Below are 16,693 nucleotides of genomic sequence, written 5' to 3' on the forward strand. Positions count from 1 at the left end.
AAACATGGTCCATTTGGAATAGTTGCCGCTGAACCTTCAGGCAGCCAAGCGTTCACGGATGAGCTGCTGGCGTAAGACTCGAGCAATCGATAAAGGCGCACGATGGCCCGCCCTCCCCTGCCGTTGTGCTCCGGGTTCAGGTAGTTACATGGCTTCCTATCCTCGCTATCTGGAGCTTCCTCAACATCATCAGCCACTCTCACCTCAGGTTGGTCTTCTGCTACCAGTTGCTGCTGCCTCATGATGGCTAAGTTATGCAGCATGCAACACACAACAGTGAACTGACCGACAATCTCAGGGGAGTATTGCAAGTAGCCTCCGGAATGGTCCAGGCATCGGAAACACTGTTTCAAGGTGCCAATGGTCCTCTCTATTATGCTGCGCGTCGCAATGTTTGACATGTTGTATTCCTGGTCATGCATAGGGGCATCATGAGCCAGTGGTGAGGCCGTACCCTTTGTCTCCCAGTAGCCAGCTCTGCCCTTCTGGCTGCTGCTGAAACATAGCAGATATAGCGCTTTCGCGTAGGATGAACAAATCATGGGTGTTCCCAGGGTACCTTGCATCAACTGACATGATGCGATGCAGGTATGCACACACAAGTTGCACATTAACGGAGTGGAAGCCTTTTCTGCTCCTGTACATCTCGGAATTCGCCAAAGGTGCTCGTAAGGCGATGTGGGTACAATCAATGTAGCCCTGTACCTTTGGGAAGCCAGCAATCCTGGAGAAGCCCACAGCCCTTTCACACATAGCCTGTGCAGTCATGGGGAACTTTATGTAGTCATTCCTCCGGGCATATAGTGCAGCAGTCACCTGCCGAATGCAGATATGTGTTGCGTGTTGAGAAATGGCGCACACATCCCCAGTTGTGGCCTGGAATGATCCAGATTCATAGAATGAAAGTGCAGCTGTAACCTTCACTTCAACTGAAAGCAGTTTTCCTGATGCTTCTAGGTTGCAGGTCTGCTTTTACTAACTCACAGATCTCGGTTACAACTTCTTTGCGGAAACTCAGCCTTCCTACACAGTCTGCATCACTCAGGTGCAGGTATGAACACCTGGCTTGATATACCAGATGTGGGTAAGGCCTCCTGCCCATCATCCTACATGCTTGGAGGTTCCTCGTGATGATGTCGAATCAATTGTCTCCTCCGCAGCACCATCATGCAGAAGGCTTGCACAAGGTATGGCATTGTCAGTATTGCCCCCATGATTAAATTGTACCTTTGCAAGAAGCTAAAAATGGCAGGCAGGACAAGGTTCTTTGCTCTCTCTCTCTCCCCCCAAAATCAACACCCTAGTATGGACCACACCCAGGTCTGAACATGCGCAATGATCGGTAAGTTGGCCAAACTTGCCTAATCGTGTAAAACTGGCGCAAAAAACCCTAAAAAAATCGTAACTAACAGTTATGCTGACGCACAATCTTTGGGGAAACTTGGATTTTTAAAATTTAGGCCAAAAAAACAGAGCAAATCACTGGGGAAAATTGAGCCTAAGATATGTAATTTTCCCTCAAGAGTACAATTCCCTCCATTTCTTCTAATCAATTTATCCACAAGTTAAACAAAATTATGCAGAAAATTTAAGTTAAATATACTTCAGAAAAGTTGTGGGACAGTGCTGACATAACAAAACTTATTTCTATTCTCTCCCACTATTCCTTCAGTATATAACTCTTAACTATTTTGATATTTTCTTGATTTAAGCCAATGCTCCAAATTTATCTTGCATTTGATGATTGGGACTTTCAACTACAAAATTCACAATACCAATATGCAAAGTTGGTCTCTGAAGACAATGAAATATATGAAAAACATTTTGGATATTACATCTACATAGTCTACTATTTCAGTTTAAGTGGTTTCCAGCAGTATAAACTAACCAGATGTCTAAATCCATGTTGAAGTTCAAAAAAGTTTTAAAAGGCTGATCAGTCAAATATACTTACAATAGATGTTTATGCACTCCCTCTCTAACTGCCTGAATGTAATGTATCAGGTTGTCAAAGAAAAGTTTCATCATGTTTAGTTCCTTTTCTGCCCACCTACATAATAAAAAAATATATGATTAACTTACAAGTAGATCTTTCATGGCATTGTACATCCATAGTCCAGACCTGGAGTGCATTTTTTGATCTTTATTACATTTCTGCAGCAGCCTAAACAGGACAGCAGTTCACCCATTATTGTACTGAAAAACATCTCATAACTAATACAAGGTAAAATTATTACATATCCTACTGATACAGAATAAAAATGGAAACACTCAGGTCAGGCAGCCCCGTTGGAGAGATAAACAGAGTTAACATTTCAGGTCGATGACCTTTCGTCAGAACTGTAAAAGGTTACATATGCAACAGGTTTTAAGCAAGCAGAGAAGCAAGGAAAGGGGGATAGGAAAGAACAAAGTGGAAGGTCTGTAATAGGGTGGAAGGCAGGAGAGATTAAAATGAAAGATATGATGCACAGCAAAAGGAGATGGTAATGGGACAAGTAAAGAAACAAAAGATGGGTGTAGAGGAGGTGTAAATAGAAATAATCCAACAGCTGCCGTCCGAAAAAATGGGGCAGAGGTTATGATCTGAAATTGTTGAACTCAAGAGAGAGTTCGCAAGGCTGTAAAGTGCCTAATCAAAAGATGAGGTACTGATCCTTGAGCTTATGTTGAGATTCACTGGAACAGTGTAGGAGGCCGAGGACAGAGAGGTCAGAGTGGGAGTGGAGAATTAAAGTGATAGGTGACCAGATGTTCAGGGTCACGCTTGCTCTGCAAGGAAGTCACCTAATCTGCATTTGGTCATCTCAATGTAGAGGAGACTGCATCATGAGCATCAAATACAGCATGATAACTTGGAAGAAATACAATTTCACCTAGGAGGAGTGTTTGGGAGGAGGTAATATGGCAAGTGTTGCATCTTCTGCGCTTGCACAGGAAGATGCTGTGGAAGGGGAAGGGGTGATTTTGGAGTGGTCCAGGTTGTCGCGGAAGGAATGATCCTTTAGAATACTAAAAGCGGAGGGGAAGATGTATTTGGTGATGGGATCACGCTGGAGGGGTGGAAATGGTGGAGGATGATCATTGAATGTGAGGCTGGTGGGGTGGAAGGTGAGGACAAGAGGAACCCCATCATGGTTCTGGGAGGGAGGGGGAAGGGGTGAGAGCAGAAGTGCGGGAAATGGGACGTAAACAGTCCAAGACCCTGTCAACCACAGAAGAGGGGAATCCTTGGTTAAGGAAGACAGAACCTAAGTACTGGTATGGAAAGTGGCATTGTCAGAACAGATACGACAGAGTGGAGAAACTGGGAGAATTGAATAGGGTCCCTCCAGGATGTGGTGGGAGGAACTGTAGTCAAGGCTGATCGATACAGGCTTTGCAGATATGTTTGTAATAGGATTTATTGAACACTTCACAAAACTTGCCTGTGCAAGCAAATTTGTTCTTCTGTCCATAAAACTGTTTCTCATTTATTTATATTATAAAAACCTTTCTTTTTCTCAGTTTCTTAATTTAGATGGATTATTCTTGCTAATGCTGTTATTGGCGTAGCACTGCCAAAGGAGGTCTTTCTTCCCTAACATGACTGCAGTGATCAACATCTGAATATGATCTTTGTCAGGGCCCAGGCCACGATGGTTGACTCCAGCTGCTATGTCCAAAGTCACTATCAAAGAACCTCAAACGTCCTCTTCTGGTCCTAGCGCATACAATCAGTCCCATCTTATTAAAGCACCATTTCATCATAGATGCTAGCTCAGAATTTTTGTTTAATGACAAACAGTACAAAATGCGGAAAACATGAAATTTACTCCCTTCCACAACTTGCATGTCACACTCCTTGTGAATTGTCTACCTAATTCTTCATTTATATGTAGAGTATTGTTAATACAGAAGCAGGGAAAAATCTCCAAAGGTGCAGAGTTAATGCACACAATTTCTCTATATGCTCACGTATTTAATTTGTGACTTAACAAGTGCGTGCTTATTTCAGCCAATCACTAATTTTTGCCCAATATACATTCAACGCTTTAAAGTGTGACACTTCAGGTGCCACCGTTTCAGACATGATGTTTTTGAAAGCTGTGAAGTGATGGACGCATGCTAGACATGAAGCTTAATTATATGGATGGGTACTTGTAACCAAGAAAATGGTTCATTTGATAACATTCTCATACGTGAGTCAGAAGACTACAAGTTCAAGTCCAGAACCTAAGCACATAGGATGGCACATCAGTACCATACTGAAGGAGTACTGTATTTTCAGAACGCATTATCCTTCAGACGAGCCATTAAACCTTAGTTCCAGTGGTTCAAAAAGTTCCAGAGCACTATTTGAACAGCAGAATGTTCTGACTAACATTCTTCCCTCAACCAACTCCACTAAAAATAGATTAACTGCTTATTTCATTACTGTTTGTAGGATCTTGCTCTTTACAACATGGCTGTTGCATTTGCGTTTGCCTACATAAAAACCATTGCTGGGCTTCGAAATAATGTGTGAAGTGCTGAGATACTTGGGAAATGCGATAAGGTGCTAAAGAAATGAAAAACTGTCTTCTTTTCATTCGTAATTTGTAAGTAAACTGAACAGCCATGAACTTGAAAAATTACAATGCATTTGACAATCTTGGATTACTTACATAGTTATCCAATGTGTGTCATAACTGCTCCCAAATTGCTGAAAAGTGCCAAAGAGTTTAGGCAGAAGACGAAGTGAAACTACCACTGACCTGAATAAAGATAATTAATCCAGGCGCTATTAGTATTAAACAATCATTTAATTTTGTATGGTAAATAATCATATAATTAGCAAACTTTTTGTCCCATCAAATAAAACATTCTGTAAAAAGGGTTTCTGAAGCTGTCATTTTTATTAATTAGTTTGCATTCTAAAATTGACACGTGAATAGTTGATTACCTAGTTTTAATTTCAAATCATAAAAGTGAGGACATATTAAGAATCAAGCATTCACTGCATATTTAGAGTTAACAGTAATTTAACTTTATCTTGCAGTGAGAAACATTATTTCGACTTCATTCTTACCTATCATTTGCTAGATTTTCTAAACAACCTTCAATGAACCTCATTCTAATCTGCCGGTCAGTAAACCAGCATACGAGGGAGCAGAGCAGCTTCTCAGCTTCATTTATCAATCCTTCTGAGAGATGAACCTATCAAACAAACAAAAAGTTACCAACTGCACTAAATTCAAACAGTTCTAAAGTGTTGTTATTATGGTAAACATACCGCATCTTCATCTTGTACCAAATCCCAAAGAAGAGTATTACCCTTCTTGCAAACATTGTCTAAATTGATGTCTGTGACTGCATTGGTGTTGTACTGATGCTTATGAACATTAGGAGCTGAGGAAAGAAGGTACAATATTCAAGTACTTTAAAATATAATACCTATTTCAGAAAGAGATAATTATTCACATAAAATGCATCAGTTTCATTCTGCTACCCAAATTCTCTGTATAGTATATAGTGTAATGATCCAAACTCATTGTACTTCCAATGGGCAGTTTTCAAAATGCCTACCTCTTTCACAGCATATTTAGCTTGTCCATGTGCTACCTTCCCCATCATCCTACAAAGGATCCCCCATTCTCTCCTGTTATTTCTGTGGACAACAATCTTCAACTTAAGAAACTATATTTCTATTACTATCTGGAACATTGGGGATTTTGACAGTATGGTGAAGATTATACATATTAACAGGCCATCAGCAAATATTATTGCATTACCCAAGCAAGGCCAGTGCGCAGAACTATGCTCTGCTCTCAATTAATGTAAGTATCAAAAATGCCACACTATACAATTAATAAAAAGGAGGAAAGAAAATCATGCTAGTTACTCTAGCCCAACTGTGATTCATGCTGTGATTATAATTCTCATCGAATGTCTTTCTAAATCTTATGACAGTGATTTCCCCACTAACTGATCATAGTCATGAATAATCATTACACAAACCGTTTAGCCATTCTGCCTGACCTTTAACATTTGCTTGTGTATCTTTGTCCCAGGCAGCTGTTAGTTTATATTAAATGTACTTTTTGACGCAGTCACCCTAACACATTTTTAGATTCTGCCAGTACGGTCATGGCAATAAAACAAGCAGCGCTTCCCAATTTTCTTATCAAGAGTGCAGTGGACTGACGTGCAGCGCCTACTCCCAGTAGTGCTAATTTCTCTTTCCAGTCAGGTCCTGCCTCAGAAATCAGGTTCCACGGTACTGCACTCCTGCTGTTAAGTTAGATGATACTATTTGTCTGATTGTTTTATTCTCACAACCCACAGGTGGATAAGCCATTTCTGCCAGTGGATTTTCAGAGCAATTTGTGTCTAATTATGTACCATTCTCAGGACATTTAAAATTGTGAAGCAACCTAAATTCAGCCCATGGCCAGAGTTTGGACATCTCCATTCTAGATTGCTTAAAATTTAACTAAAGCTTATGTCCTGGAATTATCAGGAGCTCCAGCTGTTTGAATGTGAGGCTTAAATATAAAACTGCCATTTTGGCTTCCTTCCAAAAGGCTGCTCTCTCAAGCCAGTTAACCTCTCGCTCATACTGAAAAACAACTCTCATGAGATTGCTATAGAACAATCACCACTGAAGAGATAGAGCATGTGATGGGATGATATGCTCATAAAGAAGTTGGCATGCTGAAATCCTGAATGTAAAAATTGGGCTCAATTGACAATGTCATTATCATCTTCTGTATTCAGCAAAAAACAGAGCCTTTGTTAACCCAAGATGCATTAGGTGTGGAGCTGCAGAGGCTAAAATCAGCCTTACTGCATTGTTACATACAGTAAACTCCCACCACATAATCCTCCTGATAAGCTTATTGGCATTGGCTTCTAAAATTACATGTCAAAATTTAAAAAAATTTAATTATCAAAGTTAATTTTGATTATTATCCAATGCACTCACAACTCTCAAGCAACAGTGGTAGAAAACAAGCAATAGCTTTTCTATTTTTCCCATTTACTCTGAAAATGTATGCCTATTTTTCTTACCTTGGCTAAGGTGTTCATGGTAGATAGAGGCAAGATTTGGTAGATGCTGTTGAAGGTGAGATGTAAGTTCTGCATGAGAATTAATCTGTACCAGTTCTTCCTCGCAACCCGACTCCTCCCCATCAAAGTCTGCCATGTTCTTTTCAGACTTCGCACTGACCTGAGAACTACTACAGCTGACGTCATCTGCACTCATCATATCATCACCCAAGTGTCTGTAAAACAAATATTTCATAATTATAGGATTTCACAAATTACCCTTTTTACCCTTTCCCAAATAACCCCGTTTTCCTACAATTACAACAGTGACTAGATTCTAAAAGTATTTCAGGGGCTTTCACAAATCCATGCCGACTTGGACCTATCATGTCATCATTTTCCAAATGCGCTGCTATGACATCCTTAATAATTGATTCCATCATTTTACCCACTACTGAGGTCAGGCTGACCGGTCTATAATTCCCTGCTTTCTCTCTCCCTCCTTTTTGTAAAAGTGGGGTTACATTGGCTACCCTCCACTCGATAGGAACTGATCCAGAGTCAATGGAATATTGGAAAATGACTGTCAATGCATCCGCTATTTCCAAGGCCACCTCCTTAAGTACTCTGGGATGCAGTCCATCAGGCCCTGGGGATTTATCGGCCTTCAATCCCATCAATTTCTCCAACACAATTTCCCGACTAATAAAGATTTCCCTCAGTTCCTCCTCCTTACTAGACCCTCTGACCCCTTTTATATCCGGACGGTTGTTTGTGTCCTCCTTAGTGAATACCGAACCAAAGTACTTGTTCAATTGGTCTGCCATTTCTTTGTTCCCCGTTATGACTTCCCCTGATTTGTTGAACAGTCTGCCCTCTCAGGTGGAGGGAAAAGATCCCATGACATTATTTGGAAAGATAGCAGGGGAGTTGTCCCGGTATCCCTCGACCATAAATATCACATTGCTGTTTGTTGATCCTGGAAGCGTTTCCTACATTACAACAGTGACTACACTTCAAAAGTACTACATTGGCTGTAAAATGCTTTGGAACGTACCAAGGCCACGAAATGCATTATATAAATGCAAGTCTTTCTTTCTTTTATTAACTACTATGTAGTAAAATGTGTACCCAAGTCATTTCACAGGATTATTATAAAACATAACATTTGACACCGAGCCATACAAGGAGAAATTAGGGCATGTGACCAAAAGTTTGGTCAAAGAGGTAGGTTTTAAGGAGCATCTTAAAAGGAGGAAAGAGAGGCGGAGGGAATTCCAGAGCTTAGGGCCTATGCAACAAAGCATGGCTATTAATGGTTGAGCGACTGTAATCAGGGATGCTCAAGGAGGCAGAATTAGAGTACAAATATCTCAGGGTTGTGGGGCTGGAGGAGATTAAAGAGATAGGGAGGGGCGAGGCCATGGAGGGATTTGAAAAGGAGGATGGGAATTTTAAAATCGAGGCATTGCTTAACGGCATTAGAGGTCAGCGAGCACAGGTGATAGGTGAACGGAACTTGGTGCGATTTACTACACGGGCAGCCGAGTTTTGGATGACCTCAAATTTACGTAGAGTAGAATGTGAGAGGCCAGCCAGGGATGCGCTGGAATAGTTAAGTCTAGAGGTAACAAAGGCATGGATGAGGGTTTTAGCAGCGGATGAGCGGAGGCAAGGGAGGAGATGGTCGATGTTCTTAGAGATAAAGAAGTCCATGAGCTCCTCACACTTGCTGTCGGAGGTGAGGGTGGAGGAGACAGGGGAGAGGGGTTTAAGAAGATGGTTAGCAGTGGAGAATATAAGCCTGGGTTTATCTTTGCATTCCAGAACGATTCTGGAATAGTGAGCAATTTTGACAGATGAGAGCAAGACCTATAATGCTTTATGTGGTCCAGCCAGGTCTGGCAGTGGATGGCTAAACCAATAGTCAGCCATATCCGTTCAAGTCTGCATCCCTTGGACTTAAGGGAGCAAAGATGAGGGCCATACCAGGGTGAACAGCCAGGGTGAGAGAGATTGGTTTAATAGGGACTAAAGCATCAAAAATGGTGGTGAGGGTGTGGTTCAGCAGATCGGTAGCTGCAGAAATGTCATGGTAAATGGAGGACCAAAGGCTAGACAGTTGGGATTTCATAAGTTCACTTATGAGAGAGTTGGGAGATTTTTTTCCGGGGCGGACACAGAGAAAGTAGGATTTTCGGGGGTGGGAGGGAGATATGGGTGGGGAGCGATACGAGGAACAGGTCAGAGATGGCCTTATCTGCAATTGACACAATAGGAGTAGCGAGGCCACCAGAGATGGCATGGTTGAGGGGGTGGCCATGAATATGGGTTGGGGAGTTTACACGGAGGGATATTAAGGGAGGATAGATGGTTAGTAAACTCGGAGGAGAGAGAACATGATGAATTGAGATGGAAGTTGAAATCACCAAGGATGAGCAATCGCTCGGTGCAGAAGCTGAGGGAGGAAGGCAGTTAAGACATCTCAGCAATAAAATTTTTATGGTACATTAAGTGGACGGTAGAGAACAAGAATTTTAAATGAGGGGTGAAAGGGGTGGAATATGGTGAGATGCTCAAAGGAGGAGAAAGTGCTGGAGAAGTAGGGAGATAGACCAAGGAGTGATTTGGTGACAAGAGCCACACTGCCACCATGATGGTCTGAGCGAGGCAAGTGGCGGAAAGTATAGCCAGGTGGGGAGGCTTCATTTAAGGGTAAGGTGTCATCACGCCTCAATCAAGTTTCCATCAGGGCCATGATGTTGATGCAATCATCCATGATAAGCTTATGGATGGCAAGAGCCTTGTTCGCAAGTGAACGAACATTCTGGAGGGAGATGCGGAGAGGGTCGGTGAAAACTGCCCCACTGCCATCGTCCACAAAGTCAGCGCCGGGGGGGGGGGGGTAAGTTGGACGGGGAGGAGTCTGGCAAGATTAGTCCCCAGTGGGCGCACTGGGCGGGAAGGTCGGTGAGGGAGTAGAATGGGGTGCTGACGAGTGCCTCGATAGGTCCTTCGTAGGATGCCAAGAGAGGCACAGAAGGAAACCGTAGGCTTATCAAAGAGGGAGTGAAGCCTGGGTTGGCAGCAGGAGAGTAGGAAGTTTGGAGTAATGAAGGATTGGGGTGAGAATTTGGGAGTGTATCAGAGAGGATAGATGAAAGGAGGCATGATGACAGGAGTGGTCAGGGAGGGAGAGAGAGAAAAGGAAAAGGGGGAGAAAAAGTGGCAAAAGAAATGAACAGCTCGGGTCTGGAGTGGCAGCCAAAGTTTGTACGCAAATGGGTACACACTGGCTAGAACTTATTTCGGAGCAGCATTGCTGGAAAAGTGCTTCCTCAAATTTTTGAATGGGGGCTAATCTTGCCAGTCTCCTCCCCGTCCAACTTACCCCCCTCTAGCGCTGACTTTGTGGACGATGGCAGTGGGGCAGCCTTCACCGACCTTCTCATTTCTCATGATAATCAAATGAGAAAGTACAACTAATAGGGGTCATTACCAAGAACATTGAGAACAGTGCATTGCAGCAGTGACATACATTTTTATTTTTAATTGTGAAACTCAGGCAAGTTATCATTCGAGACAATGCATTTTTTGGTGGGACGGTGGACAGGTGCCTGTTGTTGAGTTTTGACCAACATTCCCTCTAAGCTGCGCAGCTCTCGGTGGTCCTGCGCAGCCCAGGACTGGCTTTTCCAATGTTAAGTTTCATGCATGTGCTAAACTGAGAAGGCCGCGCAGCCCCTTAAAAGGGCCGCACACCGAAACAAAAAAATTGGGGGAAATTGATTATGACTACTCAAAGATTGTAAAACTGCAGGTCTGCTGTCAACACTGGAAGATATTTTCAAAATCCCTGGCTGGCAGAGTAGATCCTAATAGTGATAACTTGAATGAAAACATCTCCTGGTCACTTGTACAATGAAAATGATATGCTATCTGTATAAATCAATAGCTGTAACCTACTTTCCGAGTAAAATACAAATGGCAGATGGACCAACTATGGCTTTTTGGTCGCCTGTTCAAACTTTGGAGATCCAGAATGGGTCAAAAAAAACTGCAATAATTTGGGGTATCGTAAAAGTAGCATTAAAACAATCCTGAGTTATGACCTTGAGCCACATCTTTGACAGTACAGCAACATTTATCACCCATCTTTCGTTATCTTGTGACAATCTTTCCAATATACACAAAACTTTGAAAAAAGTATCTGGCAAGGTAGGATGTAAATCAAAATGAGAGTCTCCTTGAACATTTGGACAATCAGGTGCTTGATGTTCTGAGGAAGAAAATGTCCTTGTCTCATTGCAGAGACTCAAGAGTTGATATGGGAAAAGACTCCTGTAACTGAACAGTGGTCAGGTAATGGGCTTAGGCAAGCTAGCAATCATGGAAAATACAGCACTGAAGGAGGTTATTGAGCTCATCATCCCTGTAAAGCTGGGATACACAAAAATCTTTTTTGGTATGCAATTTAGATTTTTTGCTAGAAAAGACAAGTGTAGTTTGGCATTGGAGGCAAACATGAGGATAGTAGTGAAGGAAGGAGCTTTGACCTAACATGATGGTGTGTAGAGAACAGAGAACTTAAGAACGTGGATGTAGAGGCTGAAGTACTGCTTTTAGTTTAAAGTTCTCAGTCAATACTAACACACCAAATCAGCCTAGCTGTGCATCAGTCCCAGCAACAGCCCCCTTACTGAAACAGACTCCTCAGACATGCCCAAGTAGCTTGTTTCACACAATTCGTAAAACACAGCAGTTACAGCAAGGTGGGGTCGGTTAGGTCAGGACCCTGGATCCAGGAGGTATAAAGGTGGTTACCTCCTGGATCCAGGGTCCTGACCTAACCGACCCCCCATGATGGGAGACCACCTCACGAGGCCTCCGATCACCCCCCACCCCCCCCAGGCCTCCCCCATTCCCTGCCGATGATGCTCCCCCACCTACCCCGATCCTTTTAACAGCACAGCCCGATTCCCCAGTCTCCCATCCCCAATCCTTCTACCGGCCCGATCCCCGGCTCACCCCGCTCCCGGCGATCCTGTTAACGGCACGGCCCGATCCAACACCCCACACACCGCAATGCCAAAGGCCTGGCCCGATCCCTCCCTCCTCTGCGGCCTAGTATTGCAGGCCTACCCGCCAGCAAACCCACTTCGGAGCGCCCCCAACCCGTCCTCCTCCTTAAAATCCAGTCCAATATATATCATACTTGCTATACTTTTGAAACTCACATGCACTTTCTCCGTCAAGAAATATATGGAACTACCAAACAACCCTGCAGCCAGACCATACATAGAGTGCTTTGGACTATACTCTTCTTGCCTATTGCCATCCATTTGAGGTTGACAATCTAACTATCTCATCATATTTTTGAATGCGTCAGATCTGGATCTGACACGCATTTACTCTTTTGTGGTTGGCAGCTTTGATTTTGTAGCAATTTGTATTGACCAAAAGACAATTGTTTTAAACGTTAGACTTCACCTCCATTTTACATCTTTCATCAACACCAATCATAGGATATTAAATTCACTATCATACACAAAATACCTTATTTTTGCATGTCAAGGCAGGATATTTGTTATTATTGTAACTAATATGTGATTGAGTATTCTAAATTACTTCCAGATATAACTGTTAGCATTTAGGCTGTAACACTGCAAATTCTAAGTTAAGGCAATAGTATGAAAAAAAGTCTCAAGTTCCATCTGCCTCAGCATTTAGCTACCTCATGTGCATGTCGACAGATCCCTGAAGGTAGCAGGCCAGGTAAATAAGGTGGTCAAGGCTGCATACGAAATAAGAACATAAGAAATAGGAACAGATGTAGGCCAAATACTTGCCTTTATTAGCCGAGGCATAGAATACAAGAGCAGGGAAGTTATGCTTGAACTATACAAAACTATTTAGGCCACAACTAGAGTACTGCATGCAGTTCTGGTCACCATGTTACAGGAAAGGTGTGATTGCACTAAAGAGGGTACAGAGGAGATTTACGAGGATGTTGCCCAGACTGGAGAATTTTTAGCTATGAGGAAAGATTGTGTAGGTTGGGTTTGTTTTCTTTGAAACAAAGGAGGCTGAGGGGAGACCTTATTGAGGTGTATAAAATTATGAGGGGCCAAGATAGGGTGGATAGGAAGGACCTATTTCCCTTAGCAGAGGGGTCAACAACCAGGGGGCATAGATTTAAAGTAATTGGTAGGAGGTTTAAAGGGGATTTGAGGGGCAATTTTTTCACCTAGAGGGTTGTGGGGGTCTGGAACTCACTGCCTGAAAGGGTGGTAGAGGCAGAAACACTCACCACATTTAAACAGTACTTGGATATGCACCTGAAATGCTGTAATGTACAAGGCTACGGACCGAGAGCTGGAAAGTGGGATTAGGCTGGATAGCTTTTTGTCGGCCAGTGTGGACACAATGGGCTGAAATGGCCTCTTTTCGTAAATTTCTATGATTCTATGATCTTTGTGCCTTGTACAAGGTCAAAATGTCATGCTTCCATGAAATATCAGAATTTGAAACCAGGCACACAGGAAAATTTACATTATAAAAGTGTAATGCGCTTATTCTCAGGAAGCAACGGGGCACACATCTGGCCTGAGAAATTCATCTTAAAAAGCAAAGAGTTCTAGAGAATTTGTCTGTTGGATTGTGCCCTTCACCTGCATGGTATCCAGACTACAACAAATATATAAAATGTAATTCATAGATTAAAGGTATAATTATTGCAGCATTACATAGAATGGGCAGCTCCAATTTCTTTACTCAAATAGAAAGTTCTGATAGTCACAAAACCTGAGTGCATGAGCAGTTTATTCACAAATGCCAAATTGCTCATATTTACAGATGAAGTACGCTAAGCATGGAGGTGGTCAGGTAGTGTAAATTGATGGGCACAGTAGTGCCTGCACAATTGACATAGATCTAAAAGTATATATTTATTTAAAATTCAAGACAATTAAAGTTTGTGCAAGTTGCTATTATGGTAAATTAGATATAACCAGATTATTAATATTGCATGAATTAAGTAAGCCTCAAGCCTAGAATTGGTCACATTCCCAATTCAGGTTTGTGCACCCCCAGAATAGTGTAACAATTACAGTTCACTGGTGGCTTTTAGAAACTTGCCTAGTATATTATAGATTCAATGATTTCAGTTTTTTTTAAAAACCCTGCATTATCCAGCTTAAATTTAGCATCATACATTTCAAGAATGAAACAAAAATTAAAGCAGAGAACACTTACCCGTCATGATGATGATGATGATGATGATGTTGATGCTGCTGACCAATGAAACGTCTGCAATTAAATATTTCATTTCCAATTGCCTCCCCTAAAAAATCTCCTGTTCGTGTGATACACGAGTCCTGAGAACCTTGTGATATGTGTGCAGTATTTATTTCCCCTGACATGTCATGTTCAGAGTCTTCAGGATGTGAGCAAGTATCCAGCAGTCGGATTCGATTCTCCCCTGATGGAACTGCATCGGTGCTATATGAAATGTTCTTGCCTGATCCATTATTTGGTCGATCATGTTCTACTCCACCTGGTGATTCTGACATACAAATTCCTGACTGTGACTCCACACTCAGAGTTCGTAATTCAGGATTTCGGCTCTCATTCTGGGGGCTATGTTCTCCCTCCTCCTCTTCATCATCTTCCTCTTCTTTGAGAACTTCGCTATCTGCCATGTCCTCTGAGTGGACTTCACTTCCTGGACTTCCAGCTGACTGGCTAGCATGGCTTGAATTTACTTCATTGCTAGAGCCATCACTGTGCCCACTGCTACTGCCAGGCCCACTACTGGCATCTTCACCACTATTCGCAGTCTCATCAGAACTTCCTTGCATAGACTCCTAAAAATAATAAACTTAATTCAGTACTTAATGCATTAACTATTCATAAAAAAATAAAATTACTCAATTGAATTTAAGACAACTTAAAAACAGCAATACTTTAGATTTTTGACTAATCACAGGTCAAAGCTGGTCATTTCATCTTGCCATCTATTTAAATCAATGCATATATTTGAGCCGAGTGCCTAAATACTACATGATCATTTATTCACTATATCACCAAGCAGCGCATAACCATACCAGCATGATCAACTAAACCTCACCACCAACTTTGCTTTCTCCACTGAATTTACTTGCATCTTAATTTCTTACCTCTGTATCTGACAGTCTCTGTTGTGCACGCTTTGCCCTGTTCATCATTTGCTCATCCATTTCAATGTCGCTGCCTCCACTATGATGAGTATCACTGTTGTCACTGCTCTGTGGACTAGCTGCAGGAGATCCTAAGTTAATTTTTTTTTAAATTAAAAGCAGTTAACAAATACTCAATACTGTTTGAATGCTTATTAAAATCTATACACTCTACACTTATTAATCAGTCACTGTGAACAGCATTAGCCAACTGTTGCATGGAAAATGTTCTGGGCTGATCCCCAGTTCATCTTGCTCAGATCAAATGAACTGGAAGTCACTAAATGTATATTTAAAAAAACAATACTCTATGTATACATGTATGAAAAAAGTCAAAGGAACAATTGAGCTGTTTGATACATAGAAGATGGCCCAGAATAAAAAAAGACCCCCAAGTAGATAACATTAGTTTCTCTATCATAGGATCATCCTTCATGTACCCCAGGATCATAATCTAATAAAAATTCAACTGATTGCTACAGCCTTTGAAGCCATCCTTGTTTCAGTGAGGTCTTCTAGGTACAGCAGGAACATGGCAAATTGCTTGATGAAATGAGAGCCCATTATTTCCAACAAGGAATTAGACCAGATTCAGTCCAATCTGTCAGTTCCATTTTAAGTGCTTCAGGGCAAGTAATATTAAAACAAAAGATTTAACTGAAGGACTTCCATCCAAACTGCTTATTGTTTTTTTTTTTTTAAAAGAAATAAAAAGTATTGTAGGGTCAATATCTCAACACAAGGATAATTTTCTTTTTGGGAAGGGGGTGGGATCATTGTGGTTCTCAAAAGGGAGGACAACAGTGTATAAGGGGAGGAAACCATTTACAAAGTCATGGAGACCAGGATGTGGGTCTTGTGGACAAGATGCAATTGCAGAGGACATAGGGAGAAACTGAAAAGAAATGAGAGAAATGGAGCTTCAGAGCTTGGGTGGCAAAGGAAAGGTGTGGAAAGCAGCAGAGGCAGCTGTCAAAATACAATAAATACCTCTCGTCTAGTTTGTAGCCATCATCAGACCATTCAATATCGACCATGTTATCATTCCTAGGTATAATGTATTCTGTACAAACTTTCCCTTTATTTTATCTGTCGACATTAAGCTCAGGCATAATGCAGTAAAAAATGTGTAAATGTGTTGAGATGGCGGAAGTTATAGTAGATGCATTAGTTATAATCTACCAACATTTTCTGGACTCTGGGGAGGTACCAGCGGATTGGAAAGCAGCTAATGTAACTCCTCTGTTTAAAAAAGGGGGCAGACAAAAGGCAGGTAACTATAGGCCAGTTAGTTTAACATTAGTGGGGAAAATGCTTGAAACTATCATTAAGGAAGAAATAGCGGAACATCTAGTTAGGAATAGTGCAATCAAGCAGACGCAACATGGATTCATGAAGGGGAAATCATGTTTAACTAATTTACTGGAATTCTTTGAGGATATAATGAGCATGGTGGATAGAGGTGT

General features: G+C 41.7%; 1 protein-coding gene across 5 annotated transcripts in view; it reads right to left on the minus strand.

The window, feature by feature from the left end:
- The window catches only part of usp34 (ubiquitin specific peptidase 34), a 289,864-nt gene that overhangs the window by 195,647 nt on the left and 77,524 nt on the right, over nucleotides 1–16,693 (minus strand). For all 5 annotated transcript variants that reach the window (XM_070889641.1, XM_070889638.1, XM_070889640.1 and 2 more), the window contains exons 13-19: nucleotides 15,189–15,319; nucleotides 14,266–14,876; nucleotides 7,033–7,247; nucleotides 5,255–5,370; nucleotides 5,051–5,178; nucleotides 4,647–4,736; nucleotides 1,955–2,050 (exon numbers count right to left, since the gene is read on the minus strand). In XM_070889641.1, coding sequence (XP_070745742.1) covers nucleotides 1,955–2,050; nucleotides 4,647–4,736; nucleotides 5,051–5,178; nucleotides 5,255–5,370; nucleotides 7,033–7,247; nucleotides 14,266–14,876; nucleotides 15,189–15,319 — 1,387 coding nt within the window. The remainder of the gene's footprint in view (nucleotides 1–1,954; nucleotides 2,051–4,646; nucleotides 4,737–5,050; nucleotides 5,179–5,254; nucleotides 5,371–7,032; nucleotides 7,248–14,265; nucleotides 14,877–15,188; nucleotides 15,320–16,693) is intronic.

This window comes from Pristiophorus japonicus, chromosome 9 (genome assembly GCF_044704955.1).
Source record: "Pristiophorus japonicus isolate sPriJap1 chromosome 9, sPriJap1.hap1, whole genome shotgun sequence".
In the NCBI taxonomy this organism is placed as follows: domain Eukaryota; kingdom Metazoa; phylum Chordata; class Chondrichthyes; family Pristiophoridae; genus Pristiophorus; species Pristiophorus japonicus.